The sequence below is a fragment of the Microtus oregoni genome, unplaced genomic scaffold, assembly GCF_018167655.1.
Source record: "Microtus oregoni isolate MIOR12 unplaced genomic scaffold, Mior012 000100F_ref0000014, whole genome shotgun sequence".
Taxonomy (NCBI): Eukaryota; Metazoa; Chordata; class Mammalia; order Rodentia; family Cricetidae; genus Microtus; species Microtus oregoni.
Window position 1 is genome coordinate 1597759 of NW_024544713.1, and position 18538 is coordinate 1616296.

Below are 18538 nucleotides of genomic sequence, written 5' to 3' on the forward strand. Positions count from 1 at the left end.
CCCCCTCTGTTTTTGTTTTTTTTAAACCCACTGAATGCATTTAGTTCTGCCTTACCATGTATTGATGTAGGGTTATCTACAGAAGTATTGTAACCTCTCAAGAATTTTATCCCTAAAGAAAACAAATCCCTTTCCCCCCAGAAACCATCAATTCCCAGTAGTACCTCACCTAGAGATGAGACTTCATGAGCCCATCCTCCATCCATGCTGGGATTTTATTTTTTAAAATTAAAATGTAATTACATTATTTTCCTTTTATCTCTCCTCTCTCTGAAAACATGCATGGACATCTCATTTTCCTTGATTTCTCTCTCAAATTCCAATTACTAATCCCTGGAATCAAATACCCTTACAAATAAACCTGGAGGAGTATTTTACTACTTTCTTTGGCATATCTTAAACCATTCAAATCAACAATCAAGATTAATGACTAAAGTCAGTACTGGGGCATTAATCATGGAAACTTATTTGAGGATAAATTACATGGAGATAAAACAAATTAACTAAAATAAACTGAGAAAGAATTTACCAAGAAATAGAAAGATAGTAAGGAACAAGTTATTTCTTGTGAGTTCAGGAAAATTAAAAGTAAAAGAATATGCTTAGTAATTAAATTTGTGAAAGGTCAAATTAGATGGAAAACTTTTCAAAACTCATTTGATTTAGCAATTACAAGAACAACATTGATAACCTTTAACAAGACGAAAATGGATAAAGATAAGGATATTGCAGTGGATTGAAGAAGGAATTTAAAATGTTAAGGATATAATGTGAATTTATACACGCTTAGGTTTTGAAAGAAGAGAAAGTGTGGGGGGGATTAAATACCACATTGGTTTTGCTATTAATTCATATGATGAGTATCAAAAATTAAGATGTCACTATTCTTAAATTTGCATTGGAAAATGGCTTGTAGAAAATGAAAAATTAAAACAAAGAAATGTAAAAATTGATAAGAATAGCACCTATATAATTAAATGGCATTCAGAAAACACAGAGGTGATGAGCATCTTTGCACCTGAGTAGTTACCATGTCATGTAACGGTTGAGGGAGGGAGATAAAATTGAAGGAACTGGTTTTCATCACTGCCCAACTGCTGGTCTCTGGATTCCTCAGCTCGGGAGACATTACTGTTTAATACAAGATTTTCTATGGGGATAGAGCTGTAGTCATCTTTATAATGAGGGGTCATTACACCAGAATGTTTGCTATTTACACTAATCACCTGAAAAGAGACCTAATTCTGTTATAATCTTCCTGCCTTTCTTAGATAATTAAACTGTTGCTTCATTTTGGATTTTAGGTATAATGAGGCAAAGGATTACGTTAAAGTTCTCTAAAGTCTGTCGTGAAAGGAAATTGCATAATGTTTTGAATTTATTGAGAGCATCTCTGTGATATACAATTTCAGCTGGATTGAAATTATTTTCTTATTTTCTTGTGTCCTATTTGCCTGTGGGTATCCATGGTTTCAAGGCTGAGTACAAAGGGTATTTTCAATGTCAAACATAATTTAAAAGTTATGATTCATTTGTTGGGAATCTGTTATGCTTCTGTTTAGAATCAGATGTTAAGGCCTGTGTGGCATTACTGAAATCTTATAATTTTTTTTAGTAAAATCAAAAGACTCTCTCACATCTAAAAGCCAGTAAATATACGTGTGTTTCTAGAAGTTGTTTTATTTTCTTTTGTAATGTGACTAACATGTCATTTGTACAAATAATATAACTGAGCAGTTCAGTATGGGTTAAAGGTTCTGAAAAAGTGTGTTATTCTGAGATTTGCTTTAATAGCCTCCTTCCAAAACAATCACAATATGCACTGGACAGACATAGGTGGAATAAAATCTGAATAGTATTGGTAATTATTGAACCTGTTTAAATTGGATTATGGAACTTGATATCTAATACATTATTAAAGCATTATATATAATGATTCTGAAATATTTAAAATTATGAAAGGTAAAATAATCACAAACTATATGTAGATTTTACCTTCGTTATATTTTGCTTTGCTTTGTGTAGATTTACACCAACAACCTTGAGTTGACTGAGCCTACTGGCTGACAAGAAATGTTTTTCATTAAAAATATTCGTTTGGATGAATAATTTTCAAAGATGCAAAGTTCAAAACAATGTGGCTAACACAATTCACCCATTCACAAACAATGTGGCCAACTCAATTCAACCATTCACAATGTTGCAATTATAGAAACATTTATATACAAAAAAAAAATATTCGTAACACTACCTTTGTGCTATGTGTTCGATCTTGTATGTTCCTCAAATTTCCATGTGTCCAAGACTTGTTCTTTACTATGGAGAGTTGGTAAACTCCTTAAGAAGTGAGTCTTGGAGTTAGGTTTTCAAGTAAGTAGGAGGTATTCTATGGAAGTTGATTTTAAGACCCTGGTCTTTTCTGTTTTCTTTCAATTCCCTGTCACGACATAAACAGCTTTTTTAGGCCAACTGTTTCACATCATAATGGGCTCCTTGCACATAGATTCAAAAGCAGCAGGGCTGTATTAGCTTCTTTTCTTGCTGCTGTGAGAAAACACTTAGTAAAACAGATTTTAGGGAAGATTTATTTTGACTCACAGTTTGAGACAAGATTTAATCTGGAATGGTGTGGACCGCATGGCAGCAGGGGTGTGATGTGCCTGGTCATATTCCATCCAGAGGTAGGAAGCAGAGGAAAATGAGTGCTGGTGCTCATCTTGCTTTCTCTAGGACTGAAAGGCCAGGGAATTGTGCAACTCACATTCAGGGGAGGTTTGGCCTCTTCATTTACACCTCTTTAAAAACAGTCTTATATACACGCATAAACGTGTGTTTCCATGGTGATTCTTAATAATAACGTGTACAAGTTTAACCACCCTAAGAACCAACTGACTATAGATTGAAACATCTGAAACTGGTAACCCACTCTCATTTAACAATCCGTCATCACTGGATTACAGGTAATGGTGCCATTCTATCTCAAAATTTCTTTTAAAAAAAAGAATGTATTTTACAAACCATTTTTAAAAGTCTGGTTTAGAAATTGGTATTCAAAGTATTGTTTCATTAAGGCATTTCAGATAGAATTTGTTTTTGTTGACTCCTCCATAATTTCTCATCCTTCTGCCCGCATTGTGGCTTTTTACCACCAGCAGACCCATTTTTCCTTTTTATGTCAAATGTGTTCTACAACACTTCCCCCTCTATCAACACTTTTATTTCCTTCTGCATGGTCTCCTTTTAGTTTCATGATACCTGCTCAAACTCCATGCCCACATACATATACTATACAAATATATTTCATATGTTTTTTTTAGAAATATTTAGTAAATTTACTCAAATGAAGTTTAAATGTTACAGAAATGAAAAATATTAGAAATTATATACAATAAAAAGTGAATATAAATTAGCCAACTCCAAGAACATTTCCAGTTAAACATTCATACAAATACATATTCACCTTTTTCTTTGTATATGAATAACACATTCATACAAACATATCATGAAGATTCTGGCAAAAAAATTCAGAGATGCTAAAAATTTCTCAAGTTTAAAAAATGGTGTAGAATATATTAAAATCTAGACTCTTGCTGACAGAGCATATGTAGTATTTGTCTTCCTAAAATGCAGTTACTGTGATTAACACAGGAATATCCAGATATATCCATGAATATTTTTCCTGAAATTTTTATGATTATCATTTTTATTCATGACACAAGAACATGCAATTACATATCACGTATTTTTATCTATTCACCTTTTGATAGACATCTAGTTTAATCATTGCTATTGTGAATAGAGAAGTAGCAAGCATCTATGTGGTTATCTCTGTAGTAAGATGTAGAGTTTTGGGGGGGGGTTGTGACAAGGAATGATACAACTGGGTCATACTGAAGCTCTAGCATTTATTGTTTTCAGATAATTCCACATCAATTTTTCATAATGACTACAAATGTTTACAATACCACCAGCAGTGAATAAGGGTAAATGTCACATTCTTTTTGTAGTTGTTGTTTATTTTTTTTTTAGTTGTTGAAAAAAAATTCCGCTTCCTTTCCGTTTCCCATTTCCCTCCTCCTCCTCCCACACATCGCCCCTTCCCCCCTCCCCTCACCCTCTCCCCTCTCCCCTCCCCGTACCCCCATTCCATTCCCCCTCCTTCTTGAGACTAAAGAGCAGTCCAGATTCCCTGCCCTACAGGAAGTCCAAGGTCCTCCCACTTCTATCCAGGTCCAGGAAGGTGAACATCCAAACAGGCTAGGCTCCCACAAAGCCAGTTCATGTATTAGGATCGAAACCTAGTGCCATTGTCCTTGGCTTCTCATCAGCCTTCATTGTCCGCCATGTTCACAGAGTCCGGTCTCATCCCATGCTTATTCAGTCCCAGTCCAGCTGGCATTGGTGAGCTCCCAATAGATCAGTTCCACTGTGCAGGTGTCCAGGGAGATGTCCCCAGATCGTACCTTGGGCAACTGAGGAGAGGGAACCAGAAATGACCCTATCCTATAGCCATACTAAAGAATATTTTGCATATCACCATAGAACCTTCATCTGGCAATAGATCGAGATAGAGACAGAGACCCAAATTGGAGCACCGGACTAAGCTCCAAATGAGGAGCAGAAGGAGGGAGAACATGAGCAAGGAAGTCAGGACCACGAGGGGTGCACCCACCCACTGTGACAGTGGAACTAAACTTCACATTTTTAAAAGCATCCGTTACCATTCATTTACTTTCTAATAACCATTCTGTCTGTGAGGGAGATGAAATTGCAAAATACTTTTACTGTGTATTTTACTCATTGGCTAAAGATGTTGAATACCCTTGAAAATTATTTCTAGCCATTGTGTTTTTTTTCCTTTGAGAAAGATCTTTTCTTTTCATTTGCCATTTATTAGCTGGCACTTTGGATTTGGTATTTAATTTTAGCAGTTCTTTATATATTTTAAACATTAATTCCTTGACCGAAGTATTATTGATAAGGATTGCTCTCCTGTTCTATAATATGCTTATTTATTCTGCTTAACAGTTCCTTTTATTGTACAGAGCTTTTTAGATTTCACAAAATTCCATTTTTTAATCTTTAGAGAGCTTTACAGTTATTGGAATCCTTTTCCTGACCATGCGTAAACTTTGAAATATTTTCTCTATGTTATCTTCACCACTTTCCCCTTTTTAAGTTTTAAAGTTTTATTCCACTTTTAATTGATCTTTGTGAAGTACAAGAGATAATGGATCTTACAGTATTGTATGAGTTTATTTCAAAGTTCTCTAATATTTTCCATTAACCCACCTGTTTTTATTATTATTGATATTATTGAGCTCTACATATTTCTCTGCTCTGCTCTCTTCCTCTCCCCTCCCCTTCAACCCTGCCCCATGGCCCTCATGCTCCCAAGTTACTCTGGAGATCTCGTCTTTTTCTATTTCCTATGTAGTTAGACCAATGTATGTCTCTCCTAGGGTCCTCATTGTTGTCTAGGTTCTCTGGGACTATGAATTGTAGGCTGGTTTTCTTTACTTTATGTCTAAAAGTCACTTATGAGTGAGTAAATATGATATTTATCTTTCTGGGTCCTGGTTACTTCATTCAATATGATGATTTCTAGATCCATCCATTTGCCTGCAAATTTCAAAATGTCATTGTTTTTTTTTTCCTGCTGTGTGGTACTACTCCATTCTGTAAATGTACCACATTTTCCTTATTCATTCTTCAGTAGGCATTTAGGTTGTTTCAGGTTATGGCTATGACAAACAATGCTGCTATGAACATAGTTGAGCACATGTCCTTGTGGTATGATTGAGCATCCTTTGGGTATATACCCAAAAGTGGTATTTTTGGGTTTTGACGTAGGTTGTTCCTTAATTTTCTGAGAAATCTCCATACTGATATGCAAAGTGGCTGTACCAGTTTGCATTCCCACCAGCAATGCAGGAGTGTTCCCTTTACTCCACAAACTTTCCAGCATAAGTTTCAGTATTTTTGATCTTGGCCATTCTTACAAGTGTAAGATAGAATCTCAGAGTTGTTTTGATTTGCATTTCTCTGATATCTTAGGGTGTTGAACATTTCCTTAAGTTTCAGCCATTTTAGATTCATCTGTTGAGAGTTCTCTGTTTAGGTCTGTGCCCCATTTTTTTATTGGATTATTTGTTCTTTTGTTGACAAGATTCTTGAATTCTTTATTTATTTTGGAGATCAATCCTCTGTCTGATGTGGGGTTGGTTAAGATCTTTTCACATTCTGTAGGCTGCCGTTTGGTCCTGTTGAACATGTCCTTTGCTTTACAGAAGTTTTTCAGTTTCAGGAGGTCCCATTTATTAATTGATTCTCTCTGTGTCTGAGCTACTTGGGGTTTTATTTAGGACATGGTTTCATGTTCCAATGCATTCAAGTATACTTCACACTTTCCTTTCTATGAGATTCAGTGTAGTTGGCTTTATGTTGAGGTCTTTGATCCATTTGGACTTGAGTTTTGTGCATGTTGATAGATACAGATCTATTTTCATTCTTCTACATGTTGATATCCAGTTATGCCAGCACAATTTGTTAAATATGTTTTTCCATTTTACATTTTTTGTTTCTTTGTCAAAAGTCAGGTGTTCATAGGTGTGTGAAACAGTATCTGGGTCTTGATTCGGTTCTATTGGTCCTCCTCTCTGTCTTTATGTCAATACCAGGCTGCTTTCAGTACTATAGCTCTGTAGTAGAGTTTGATGTCAGGGATTGTGATGCCTCCAGAATTTCCTTTTTTGTACTGGATTGTTTTGGTTATCCTGGGTTTTTTTTTTTTTTGTTGTTGTTGTTGTTGTTGCCATATGAAGTTGAGTACTATTCTTTTGAGGTCTGTGAAGAATTTTGCTGGGATTTTGGTGAAAATTGCATTGAATCTGTAGCTTGCTTTTGGTAAGATTGCCATTTTTACTATGTTAATTCTACCTACCCAAGAGCATGGCAGATCTTTCCATTTTCTGATGTCTTATTCCATTTCTTTCTACTAAGATTTAAAGTTCACCATGAATATATAACATAATTTGGGGTCAGATTTTATGATAACTTCAACAGTGTTCTTTCTTGTTACAAGTGTAAGATGAAATCAATTCCAGAGGAGGTCTCTGCTAGAGCTTGCTCCCACAAAGGTCACTGGCTTTAGCCTGCTCCCATAGAGGTCATTGGCTCTCATGTCCACTCTCTCTTATGTTACATATGGTGGTATACATATATATGGCAATTGATAATGGGATCTTCTATGGGTAGTATGATCTGTACCTCAAGATCTGGAGATAGACTAAAAATGAGGGAAATCTTCTGGTGGCCATTTATATTCTATGCAGACCTCCTTTATGACTGAGGTCTGCCACATGAGTATGAGGATACCCTGAAAACAATTGAAGGTGTAGAGCACACATTGCAATCCTTAAGAATAGGAGAGTTGTGACAAAATTTTTGAAAAATATCCTCTGTGATAGCTGCACAGCAGTTCCATGGGTAATATGACAAGCACTGAGGCCAAGATGTCTGTCAAGCAGAAACTTTCTTGTGTATGGGTAAGATTACAATGAAAAAGAAGCATGACACTAATTTCTCCACACTAACTTCTAATTCTTCTGATAACTGACGAAAGAGAGGAAGGGATAAACTTTAACTTGTCATTTATTGCATCTGGTAGTCCAAAATAATCGTGTATAAATTACATCTGTGCTAAAGAGAAACTACTGGGATCCAAAATTGTGAAACCCATGGGAAGAGTTAAAAATAACAAAGGGCCTAAACAATGAAGAAATCTTAGAAGATACCCCTCAGGTCCAATTACTAATACAGAGCAAAAAATAAAAAAACTCCTTGATTCAGTATACAGATGGTGGTTTTAATAATGACATGGTGTAGAAAACCATTATACTCAGAAACTATTCTGTCTTGGAAGTTCTTGAATTGAGAAGCAAGAGGTGAAAGAAACTTTCATAGCCTGATCTGTGAGTCTATGAGACATGGATGCAGATGGAGTGAGTCTGAGTACCGTAAAGCAGAGAAAGAGAATAGTGTAGCCATTGCGTCGTTCCAGAGATGAAAGTTCCATAGCCTGAAACAGTTTGAGGTAAATCTGTCCCTGATGTACTGATTCAGGGGCATGTGATAATCACAGTGTGGGGGTCTCAACATATTTCAGGAACTAGAAGACAACAGGTCAGCTACAGGAGCTACTGAGATAATTTGGTACTCAGTTCACTGGACCCAATAAGACTGTGTTTGCCAGTCCATTAAAAAATCAAGTATTTCATTTGGGACATTGGGACTGGAATGAGACTATATTTACTGAGACTCATATTGGCCATGGTCTTTATGCAGTGATGGAGATTTTATTTGGTCTAAATGACTTAGAATGACATGTAAATCAGGTCCGCTATGTGAATAAAAATTGCAAAGTGCTAAAGAAATCTAGACATGAGAGACAGGCAAAACAGACAAATGGATTTGATCTGTCTGAGTCACTGAAAGGAATATGTAGCATGATTTATGTTGAGTTAGAATTCTTAAGGGAAAAAAGTGATAGAAAGCCAAATGGGCTAGTGAGCTTTTGGAAAGTTTTAAAGCCAAAAGAGTTGATAGAATGCAAAAAGGATAACGTGGTGAAATGAAAAAGACCACCCTTGTCCTAGGGTCAAGCAGTTAGCCACAGAATAAACTGGGTGCACTTCTCCCCTACAAAAAATACATGTTGGGGTTGATATTATTTGCCACACCTAGGGCCCTCTGAGCCCTGTGGCTTGTGGTGAAATAACAACAGAAACTACATCCATACTGTCACTCTACAGCCTATCAGACCCACAGGTCCATGTTGAATATAAGTCACAATAGGTCTGAGCATGGCCTTACTCTTTCCTGGCCATGGCGTTATTAGAGCTGATTGAGCTTATTTGACCATAGAGAAATTAATGGCAGATCGGTTGCAAATACCCAAGAATGAAGAGAAGTAGCACATGGCTAGTGATCATAGATTCAGCTATATAAATAAGGTAGTGTCTCCCATCCATGCCATGTCAGTCCTTCTGAGAAAAAAAATGATATAAACAATGGAGTCATTTCATTCTGCATTAGACTTTGCTAACGTTTTTCCTTTAGTACATTCTTAACTACTTATTCCTAAGATGAAATGATACTTTGAATGGTTGGTGACCAATTTTCAGAGATCTTGTTGATCTTCTGCAAATAGGTTTTACACAGACCATATAAGGCTAACCTCCGAAATTCTTAGAGATTGTCCAGGCTTATTTATGAATGACTTGAAACAAATTAGAGTTATCTGAGTAGACAGAACCACAGTTGAGAAAATTCCTTCATGAAATTGGCCTATAGGCAAGACTTTGGGGGCATTTTATTAATTAGTGATTTATTTGTGAGGCTCTAACTCATTGCTGGTGGTGGCACCCCAGGGTAGGTAGTCATGGGGTATGGAGAGCCAACCAGTAAACAGTACTTCCTCCATGACCTCTGCATAAATGCTGCCTCTAGGATGCTTCCTTGATTTTCTGCCCTGATGTCTTTAGATGACGGACTGTGATTTGGAACTGTAAACTGAAATAACCCTTTCCTCATTGAGATGTTTGCAGTCATTTTTTTTTTTTAATCACAGGAGTGGAAAACCTAACATAGCTCTAGAAAACCTTCTGGAAAAAAAAAACACAATAAAACAGTAGCTTTAAAATGTGGATGAAGGTGTCCGGTATGGGTGCCTTTTTAGCACTCACAGAAATTATCATGTTAAATGAAGAACATAATGTCAGGAATGGACAGCCTTCTTATGGGTTCTTGGTCAGACAATCCACAGACACCCTTAGAATGGTAAAGGTTATTGCCATTGCTGCTTGTTGTATGCCAAAACTAGATAGTAAGACAATATTCCTGAAAATGCCACACCCTTCGGTTTCAGGACATAGAGAAATCAAGCTAGGAACAAGCTCTAAGCTGTCTAGCTATAATTTTAACAGAAGGGACATGGAGGTTGCTAGAAGAGGACTGTTGCCAACAATCCTACTCAGCTCTACATTCTGCATGCCATGCAACTGAAATGCATTATGCTCCATTGTAATGTGTGCTAGCTGGGGCAACAGTATCATGAAATGTTATAAGGACACCCAACAACTTTCTGTTTGAAAGTGAGGTCCATTCCAGAAGACAGAATGCATATTTAATACTATAAGCCAGGATGGAAACCCATAGCTGAGAAAGCCCCAGTAGGGAAGCAACTTCCATTTGTTGTTTTTATTTAATGGATTTTATATGCCTGACAAATTGCCTTTTAAGCACCCATATTTATGCTTATAGTATACTGCTGCAGTCTGCCTTGGTAGAGAACTTCTTATAGTGAGTGGTATTTGCTACTAGAAGGAATAATAACTAGTTAAATATTGAGAATAAGTATTTGTTGAGGGGCCACGGCTTCCCATTGCTCAAAAAAGGATCATGGGCATTCCACACATTCCAAGGATCAGGGAAGACAGTGGAAGAGGAGTCCCAGTCCAGCTAGCCTTGGTGAGCTCCCATTACATCAGTCCCACCATCTCTGTGGGTGGACGCACCTCTCGCTGTCCTGACTTCCTTGCTCATCTTCTCCCTTCTTCTGCTCTTCATCTGGACCTTGGGAGCTCAGTCCAGTGCTTCCATGTGGGTCTCTGTCTCTATCTCCATCCATTGCTGGATGAATGTTCTATGGTGATATGCAAGATATCATATCACCATATGTGTGGCTATGGGACAAGGCCAGTTTAGGCACCCTCTCCTCTGCTGTCCAAGGACCTAGCTGGGGACATCCCCTTGGACACCTGGAAACCCTTCTAGAGCCAAGTCTCTTGCCAACCCTAAAATGGCTCCCTTAATTAAGATATCTTCTTCTTTTATATTAATTTAACCCATTACTATTAATCTGTGTATCCCCACATGATAGTGGCTTATCGGCAAAGTTTCAGCATTTCTGATTCTGGCAGTGGCTCCATGGCTTTTCTCTGACTCTGCCCTTCTTTCTCCCAGCATTCAGCCTAGCTTTCCCTGCCTACCTAAGTTCTGCCTTGCTATAGGTCCAAGACAGTTTCTTTATTCATTAATGATAATCACAGCACACAGAGGGGACGCCCACATCACTGGGACTCTGTGGTGATGTAGTTGCTTGGGGTCATACACACTCAAGTAAGTACTGTAACCCCTTGGCTGTGTTCTCTAAACAAAGTTTATGCATTGCATTGACAAACCCAAACTGGACTTTGATGGAACCATTATTTGGTACCTCACTGATGCTCTCTCTGTCCATATTTTATGTACTTACATTTGATTGATTGCAATGTTCATGTATATTCTCCATGTTTGCTCTCAACAGCCTGATTACCCATTCCTCTGAGGTTCTTTCACTGGCAGAAACAATACTGATCAGTGGGGTGTCTGCAAATAGTGGCATCTGGGACAGTAGTGGTGGTCACCAGGGGTCTATTCATGGGAAAAGCTAATTGACAGTGCCTGTCCTTTGGGCAGTTCACTGGCCTAATCTACAAGACAGCTATGGGTGATACAGTTCCAGCAGCTGCAGCACTGCAGCAGTGGGTACCCAAGGCTATGTGTGGGAGTTCACTCTTGTGCAGAGCAAATATGGTCAGAGATCCAGGAGCTGGCCGCAGCAGCTTGGCTCATTGATGCTACAGCCCCAGTCCTCCTCCTTTCCCTAACTGTATTCAGTCACTTAGACACAGCTTCGAACCTGCCAGTTTATCCAGACTTCTATTATCCCACCCGATTTTATAATAATGACCAATCAATTTACCTCACAGTTCCCTTCCATGCGGCCACTTCTCAACACGGACTAGCAGTGTTACATTTAGAAAGGTACATAAGCATAATCATTGTCTATAACTGCTGTGTGTGTCACTTGCCCCTGACCATTTTCTTTATGATATCTTTTATTCTCCTCTCCCACCTTTTGGGAGCTTACCCTTTACTGAATCCGATACTTGGAGAAACTAAAGCCCCTAGAGCACTTTTAATTCCACACATTTGTTTCTGCAGCAACGGTGTGACCATGCCAGGAAGAGGTTCTGTTTAATCAAGTTTAATTCCCAGGCTGTTGCGCCTAAAGTCAATATGTCCTTTTTAGGTGACTGGCTACTGAGTTGCTCTTTTAGAGCTTAAAATAGTACAGGGGCCTGCACTAAGGAAGAAACAGCTTTCATTAGCTTTTGCTTTATTTATTTATTTTTAATTGAGCACATACATAGTCACAAAGGATTTGTAAAGGTTTGTAGTTTCAAACACTTGAAAAATTATTCCCATCAAAATATACTTAAGTACAAAAACCAGGTGACACTCGATAGCCAACTCTGAACCCTTAATTAGACAGCTCTCCTTTTGAACAGATCATCTGAGTAGAGCTTGGAGCTCCAAAACTTCATAATTCACTCCTGCTGGTTGTCAAACAGTACAGTTTTGAAAGCAGGTGTTGTGTCGAGGCAAAGGGTTTCCCTCAACTGTAACCTGTTTCAGATACATTCCAGGGTAGCACACTGTTCCAAAGTCCAACATCAATATTCAGTCTTGGGGAAGTTTCAGTGTTCCATATAAACGAGCACACGTGAGTAAAATTCAGGATTTTTTCTTTTTTTTTCTTTTTTCTTTTTTTGCAGTTTGCGAACTATCTTGGCAGAGAAATGGTTAAATATAACACCATAAAACACTTTAAGCACACTTTAGAAGAGCACCGTAATGAGTACTATTACACGTAATATATTACTATGATATCTAAAACATGAACAAATATAAATATGTAATACAATTATTTAGAATTACATTGAATCATAAATAACGGGGGTTCTTAGAAAAGGGATGACAATTCAGAATAGAAACCCTGTGTCACTTCCGTACTTTGTAAACCCTTTACCTCTTTCAAGTTTTGTCCTTTGATTTCTTATCTGCTGCTCTCTTCAGAGCAGAAGTGCTGAAATTCTGAGAAACCTATGTGAGAGACTAAGTCAACAGTATTCATTCACCTATTACTTGGCTTGTGCTTCTTTTATTCAGTTATCTAGAATTCAGCTGGTGTCTCAGCTTTACTCTGGAAAACTCCTCTCAACAGTATTCTGTCCAACCAAGTTTCAAGTAATCTACACTGGCAGTAGACGCTTCTCTTTTGTCCCATGAGATCCATCAAGTAGTCTTTTCTTAAACATCTGCATAACTACCTTAGTTGTGTACAGGTCAGCACTTCAAAGGGAGCACAGCAACAGCAATTTAACAATCACAGTAGTAACATTTACAATTGTAGTAATAGTAACAGCAATAATCACAAGGTAGGTAACAAGAAAATGAACCTATTAACAACAATAATACCTGTTATCACAGATAACTCTTACAATAGCCCTGTAAGGAAGTAGGTATTATTATCCACCTTTTATAGATGAGGAAACTGGGGAACACTAAGGCCACATGACTTTCCTAAGGTCACACAAATAGTTGATGCAAGAAAAAAAAAACATCGTTGTCCCATTATTCTGAGTCCCAGGCTTGTTTCCATTGTAGATACTTCTTGCCTTACATCAAAGTCAAAGCACCAAGTGCTTTTACTTGTACAGATGCTGTATCGATCACACATATTGAATATGTGCTAGATTTCTTTCAAGAACAGGTTTCTTGAAGCCATTAATTCTGTGCTAAAGTAAATCAATTAGATCACCAAAGTCTCATATCTAAGGTAAAGTTTGTGGCCACGAATAAACTTGTCTTCTACATAAAGTTAGTTAAATCAGTTCACAACAATATAGTTCTTAAATTTGTAAGCAGATACTAATGCCTACATTTATAATCAGATACTAAATTTTAACTATTCACAAAGAAAATCTAAGCAAACAATTTAGAGGAATGCTGAGATCTCAAGGAAACTGTTAGACTTTTCTCAATATCCTTGCGCATGGTGCCCTCTGATGGATTTTCTAAACCAACTTAATGCACAAAAGCAAGAATCTTCATGTTCACTCTCTTTTTAGGTAGGAAGGGAAACTCTATGACAAAAAGCAAGAAACTGAAAGAGGGAGATTTGTGTACAGGGAAAACCAGAAAAGGAATAATGAATTAGTATTAGACTTAGATCAACACCAAGGAGAGGAGGGAGGGAAGGAAGGAAGGGGAGAAGAAGGGGAAAGGAGAGGAAGAGAGAAAGAGAGAGACAGAGAGAAAGAAAGGAGAGAGAAAGAGAGGGAAGGTGGGAGAGAGGGAAAGCAAAGCAGGGGAAGCAAACGGAAAGAAAGACTAGAGTCTACAATGGAACAAAGCACCGGAAATGAGGAGGCTTCAATTAGTGAAGAGATGATGAGCCTCAGCACAGGAAGTTCGGAACCTCTGGATAAGGCAGCAACCAAAATCCAAGATTAAATATCCTAGGACAAACAAATCTGGAAAAGTGAGCACCTGGGTGGAATGTTGAAAGGAGAGAGAAGCAGTGTTGTAGACTATGAGGGTACTTCCGGAAGGGAGTGTATAACACCGTATGGGTGAGACTGAAATAATCAACAAAAGAGAATGTAGACTATCAATTAAAGTGAACTGGGTTGAAATGGGTATATGAGAAAGGGAAATACAATGAACTTGATTCAGTTAGAGAAAAGCATAGAAAAAGCAAAGGAATGTTATTAGCACATGAGAACACAAATTTGATTTTGAATCTGTACAATTTTCACAGGGAGATAGACAACATCAAAAAAATCAAATCAAATCAAACAAAGTGAAGCACCAACTGTAAAGAAATGCTGTTAACAGAGGCAAAAAGTTGCCACAATCTCAGAGCCTCCAAGACTTCACTTTAAGGCATGAAATCTTGTCTAGGCTCAGTGAGCATGAAAATTACAGGTAGAAATAAGTGAGAGCACCAGGCAGGTGGATAGCATGAGAGGTAACAAGGAGCAATATATACATGCTTATACCTGAGTGAACATAAAAGTGTGTGCATGTGTGTGCATGTATGCACTTGATTATGTCATGTGAAGGTGTGACAAATTATAGTTGATAGGGAATAGTTTGGGGGTGGGGATGCTGATCTGCTTGTTGTGAAAGTATTAGGAGAAAGGTATGACCAACAGTCAGTTAATAGTCAATTCAGATGGCCAGTTTTGATAGGAAAGTTCAACAAATTCATCAGAGACCACATATGCCTGTATACACTAGTTCAGTTAGCTCAAAGTCCAAGTAATTCCTCCAGATAAAGTCCACAATAATCTACAAGATGAGATATCTGAAGCTGGGGAAATCAGTCTAACATCAAAGATCTGTAGACTGGGTGTACAGAGTCACATTTACAAAGATGGGGTAATAAAAGTCCAGAGTCGCTCAGCAGTATTTCTGTTCCTTCCCATGAGTCTTTGCCTCAGACCAAGTTGATGCAGAAAGTCATTATATGACAGCACCAAGTCGGTGCACAAGTGCAGTGGAGAAAAGGGTGTTCCCAACGGTAGAGAGGGGCTGGCAAGTGGTCTTCCTAGTAACGCTTTACACGGCCCTCTCTCAATCACAGTTCCTCCATCTCATTATCACTACTAGCAATAATCACAGGTCAAAGCTGGAGGCAAAGAAAGACTCTTATTCAGGATATCTACTTCTCGTAAGTTCATCTTCAAAGGTACTTAAGGTAAGTAACAAGGAATTCCTTCAGGGTCTGGCCAGTCAGTTCTCCACATTATGGCACAGTGGACTTATCAAGTAGAGTTCTGACGCCAGAACTAAGACTGTGAGGGTGCACATGATAGTAAAACACTGTACTCAACATCTAAGTTAAAGGTTATGCCATCGCTGACTGAATTGTCTGTGCGAAGGTACTCATTAAGCAAGGTTCTGATGGATCAGATGGGTGCCCAACTTAGTGACTGGTAGTCTGCACGTGAATGCAAAAGTAAGCATCCTGGGCGGAGGGCCCCGCCGCCACCTCTTCATCTAGGGAGGGATCTGGATCTGACGAATCCCCCTGAACAGAACCCTGGGAATTATCCCCTGTAGCCAAACTGGGATCCTCATCTACCGGGGCCTCTGGAACAGCCAGGGGAACTCGTAGCAGTGAAGATGCCTTGAGTTCCTGAAGCTCATGACTCTCGGGTGCATTTATTTTCTCAACCTGGGAGCTCTTACATAAAAACAGTGCTTGCACTCTTACAGATGTTACCGATCTTAGTTTGGCACGGAAGCTCCTGTTGAGCCAGCAGTAGATGAAAGGATTGTAGCAGGTGCTGCTCATTGCCAACCAGTGAAAGGCATAAAAAAGCACGCTATCATTCTCTATGCCTGCATTGGATATAAGAACCACATAGAAATTAAGTGGAAACCAACAAACTGCAAAGACCAACACAATAAGTATCAGCATCCGCATGCTCTTCTTTCGCTTCTGGTAGTGTGCCATCAGTTGACGGGCAGATGCATCGCCAATAGCATTCTGGAGCCACAGCCTCTTTCCTAGGTGAGAATAGGTTACAACAATCACCATAAGTGGCAGAACGTACAGCAAGATAAATGTACCAAGGTCCACATATTTCGAAACCAGCTGGCTGGGTCCAGGAAAGGAAGGGAGGCAGTAGCTCATGGCAACACCATCCCTGGAGGAAAACAGAAAAAAAAGTTAAGATAACTGAAAAGATCCCAGAAAGCTTCTAGGAGCTACTTTACACTGTATGTCCATAAGAAATCTCAGTCCCTTGATAGTTTCGGTCTTAATTTCTTCAATTTTGAAATTAAGGGGTTGCACTAAAGTGTTATCTCTGGTGGGCCTAGTGTGGGTATAGAACAATCTGAACACAGCTAGATTCTTCATTACTAGTGACCTTAACTTGATGGCCCATCCTCTTGGTTTCACTAACACATTGGAATTAGAAAATAACACCATATGTTTTATTCAGGAAAATGGGGGATGGATGAAAACAAAGTTAAGAACATTGCAAATGTCCACTTTCTGGGAGTCTCTAGAAAGAAAAAGGTGAAATTACACATTATGTCTGACTTACTCATTCAAGAAGACGAATACATTCTGGTAAATTGCATGCCGAAGAGCAAGGAATATAGCAATACTCCAGATCACGGCAACAACCATTAAGTTTTGGGAGTATGTTAGCCTTGGTTTCATTGGGTGCAGAATTACCTACAAAAGACCAAAAACACCCTTCGTGAATCAGCCAAGATCAGTGTGGTTTGCATAATCTGAAACAGGTTCATGAGTTTCTGCTTGAATTAAAGAGAGATGCATAAAACGCAAGTACAGGGCTGAAACTTTGAAATTCACAATGGTCTCTACCCGTGAGAGTACGACAGTGGGGAGAAGTGTCAGAAGCAGTCCACAAACATATTCTAGTTTCAAATACAGCTCCGTCCTGTAGATTTCTGCAAGATGTCTAGTGTTCCTGACTCTTTGCCACCCCCTGCTCTTTTATTCAAAAGTGCCCTCAAGTGGTCTTACCCGGTGTCGGTCCATGGCAACAGCCATAAGCGTAAGAGTTGAAACATGGAGGGAGCAGTACTGAGCGAAACGACTGACATGACACAGGTATCTACCAAACACCCACTGTCCAGCCAGGAAACGAGTCTAAGGGACAAAAGCAAGGAAAAGGTGTAGGTTATTTATTCAAATGTTATCCTCAAGCACAGCGGAGAAGCTCGAGTCTAGATGGAGGCCCCAAATATGTATATTCCCTTTTGCTTTTGTAGTCCCATCACCCACCCTTCAAATGGAACAGCATCTTTTTTATGTACTGAAACCAACTCTCTATACATCACTCACCATTGCAAATGGACAGTTGAGGAGGATTATCGTAATGTCAGATACTGCCAGATTGAAGATGAGTAGGCCCGTTGATTTTTTGATTTCATTGTGCTTGAGAAAAACCTGGCATACAAGGAAGTTGCCAAAGAGAGATACAATTGTGGTGATAACATATGCAATACTCAGCACAACCTTAGCAATGATGTGGGCATTGGTCCCTAACCATTTTTTCATTGATTCTGTTGGATATTCCCATTCTGCAGTTATGTTGGTTCTATCCAGAGTTGTGTAACTGTAATTTTGATCCTCGATCAGTGGAACCCAACTGATATTTGGTCGGAACCAATCAATTATACTTTCCATTTGTGACAGCAAAGAAATGTTCATTTTTGTTTAGGGAGAAGAATTAAACAGGTCCCAAGAGATCAGAAAGGATATAGATGATGAAGTCCTTTTCCAAATCTTCACAAACAGAAACTCCTGGTTCCACCAAAAATGGAAATGATCAAAGACTTTAGCATTTTATAGAACAGTGAGCCCAAAGAAGCCAGGATCTAAGGTGTTAACCTTTTTATAATAAGAGGAGAGAAGCCAGCAGGCTTGCTAATCAATCCACTTTCATTAAAATGATGGGATCCTATCAAGCCAATTAGATCACCCATATAGAATGCTACATATACTACCTTATTTTATTACCATGATAGTGTATAAATTTTGCCTAAAACAGTTACTGCCTTCTAATATATTCCATTAATTAATTGCTTAGTAATAAAT

The 18538-nt window shown here is 38.5% G+C and overlaps 1 protein-coding gene across 1 annotated transcript; it reads right to left on the reverse strand.

Moving 5' to 3' along the window:
* Nucleotides 1–15880: 15880 nt before the first annotated feature.
* Nucleotides 15881–18151, reverse strand: LOC121443118 (probable G-protein coupled receptor 83). Its single transcript, XM_041644800.1, has 4 exons — nt 17783–18151; nt 17462–17587; nt 17013–17146; nt 15881–16607 (listed from the first exon to the last, which is right to left on the reverse strand). The coding sequence occupies exons 1-4, from the start codon at nt 18149–18151 to the stop codon at nt 15881–15883; spliced, it is 1356 nt and encodes a 451-aa protein (XP_041500734.1).
* Between the last annotated feature and the right edge of the window lie 387 nt (nt 18152–18538).

Bases quoted from the DNA above. Each gene is read 5' to 3' on its own strand.
- LOC121443118 (XM_041644800.1), bottom strand. From the start codon at position 18,151: ATGAACATTTCTTTGCTGTCACAAATGGAAAGTATAATTGATTGGTTC. The intron at 17,147-17,461 runs GTAAGACCACTT...GGTCTTTTGTAG, and splicing joins TTGCCATGGACCGACACCGG to GTAATTCTGCACCCAATGAA. The intron at 16,608-17,012 runs GTAAGTCAGACA...GTTTTCCTCCAG, and splicing joins GTATTCGTCTTCTTGAATGA to GGATGGTGTTGCCATGAGCT.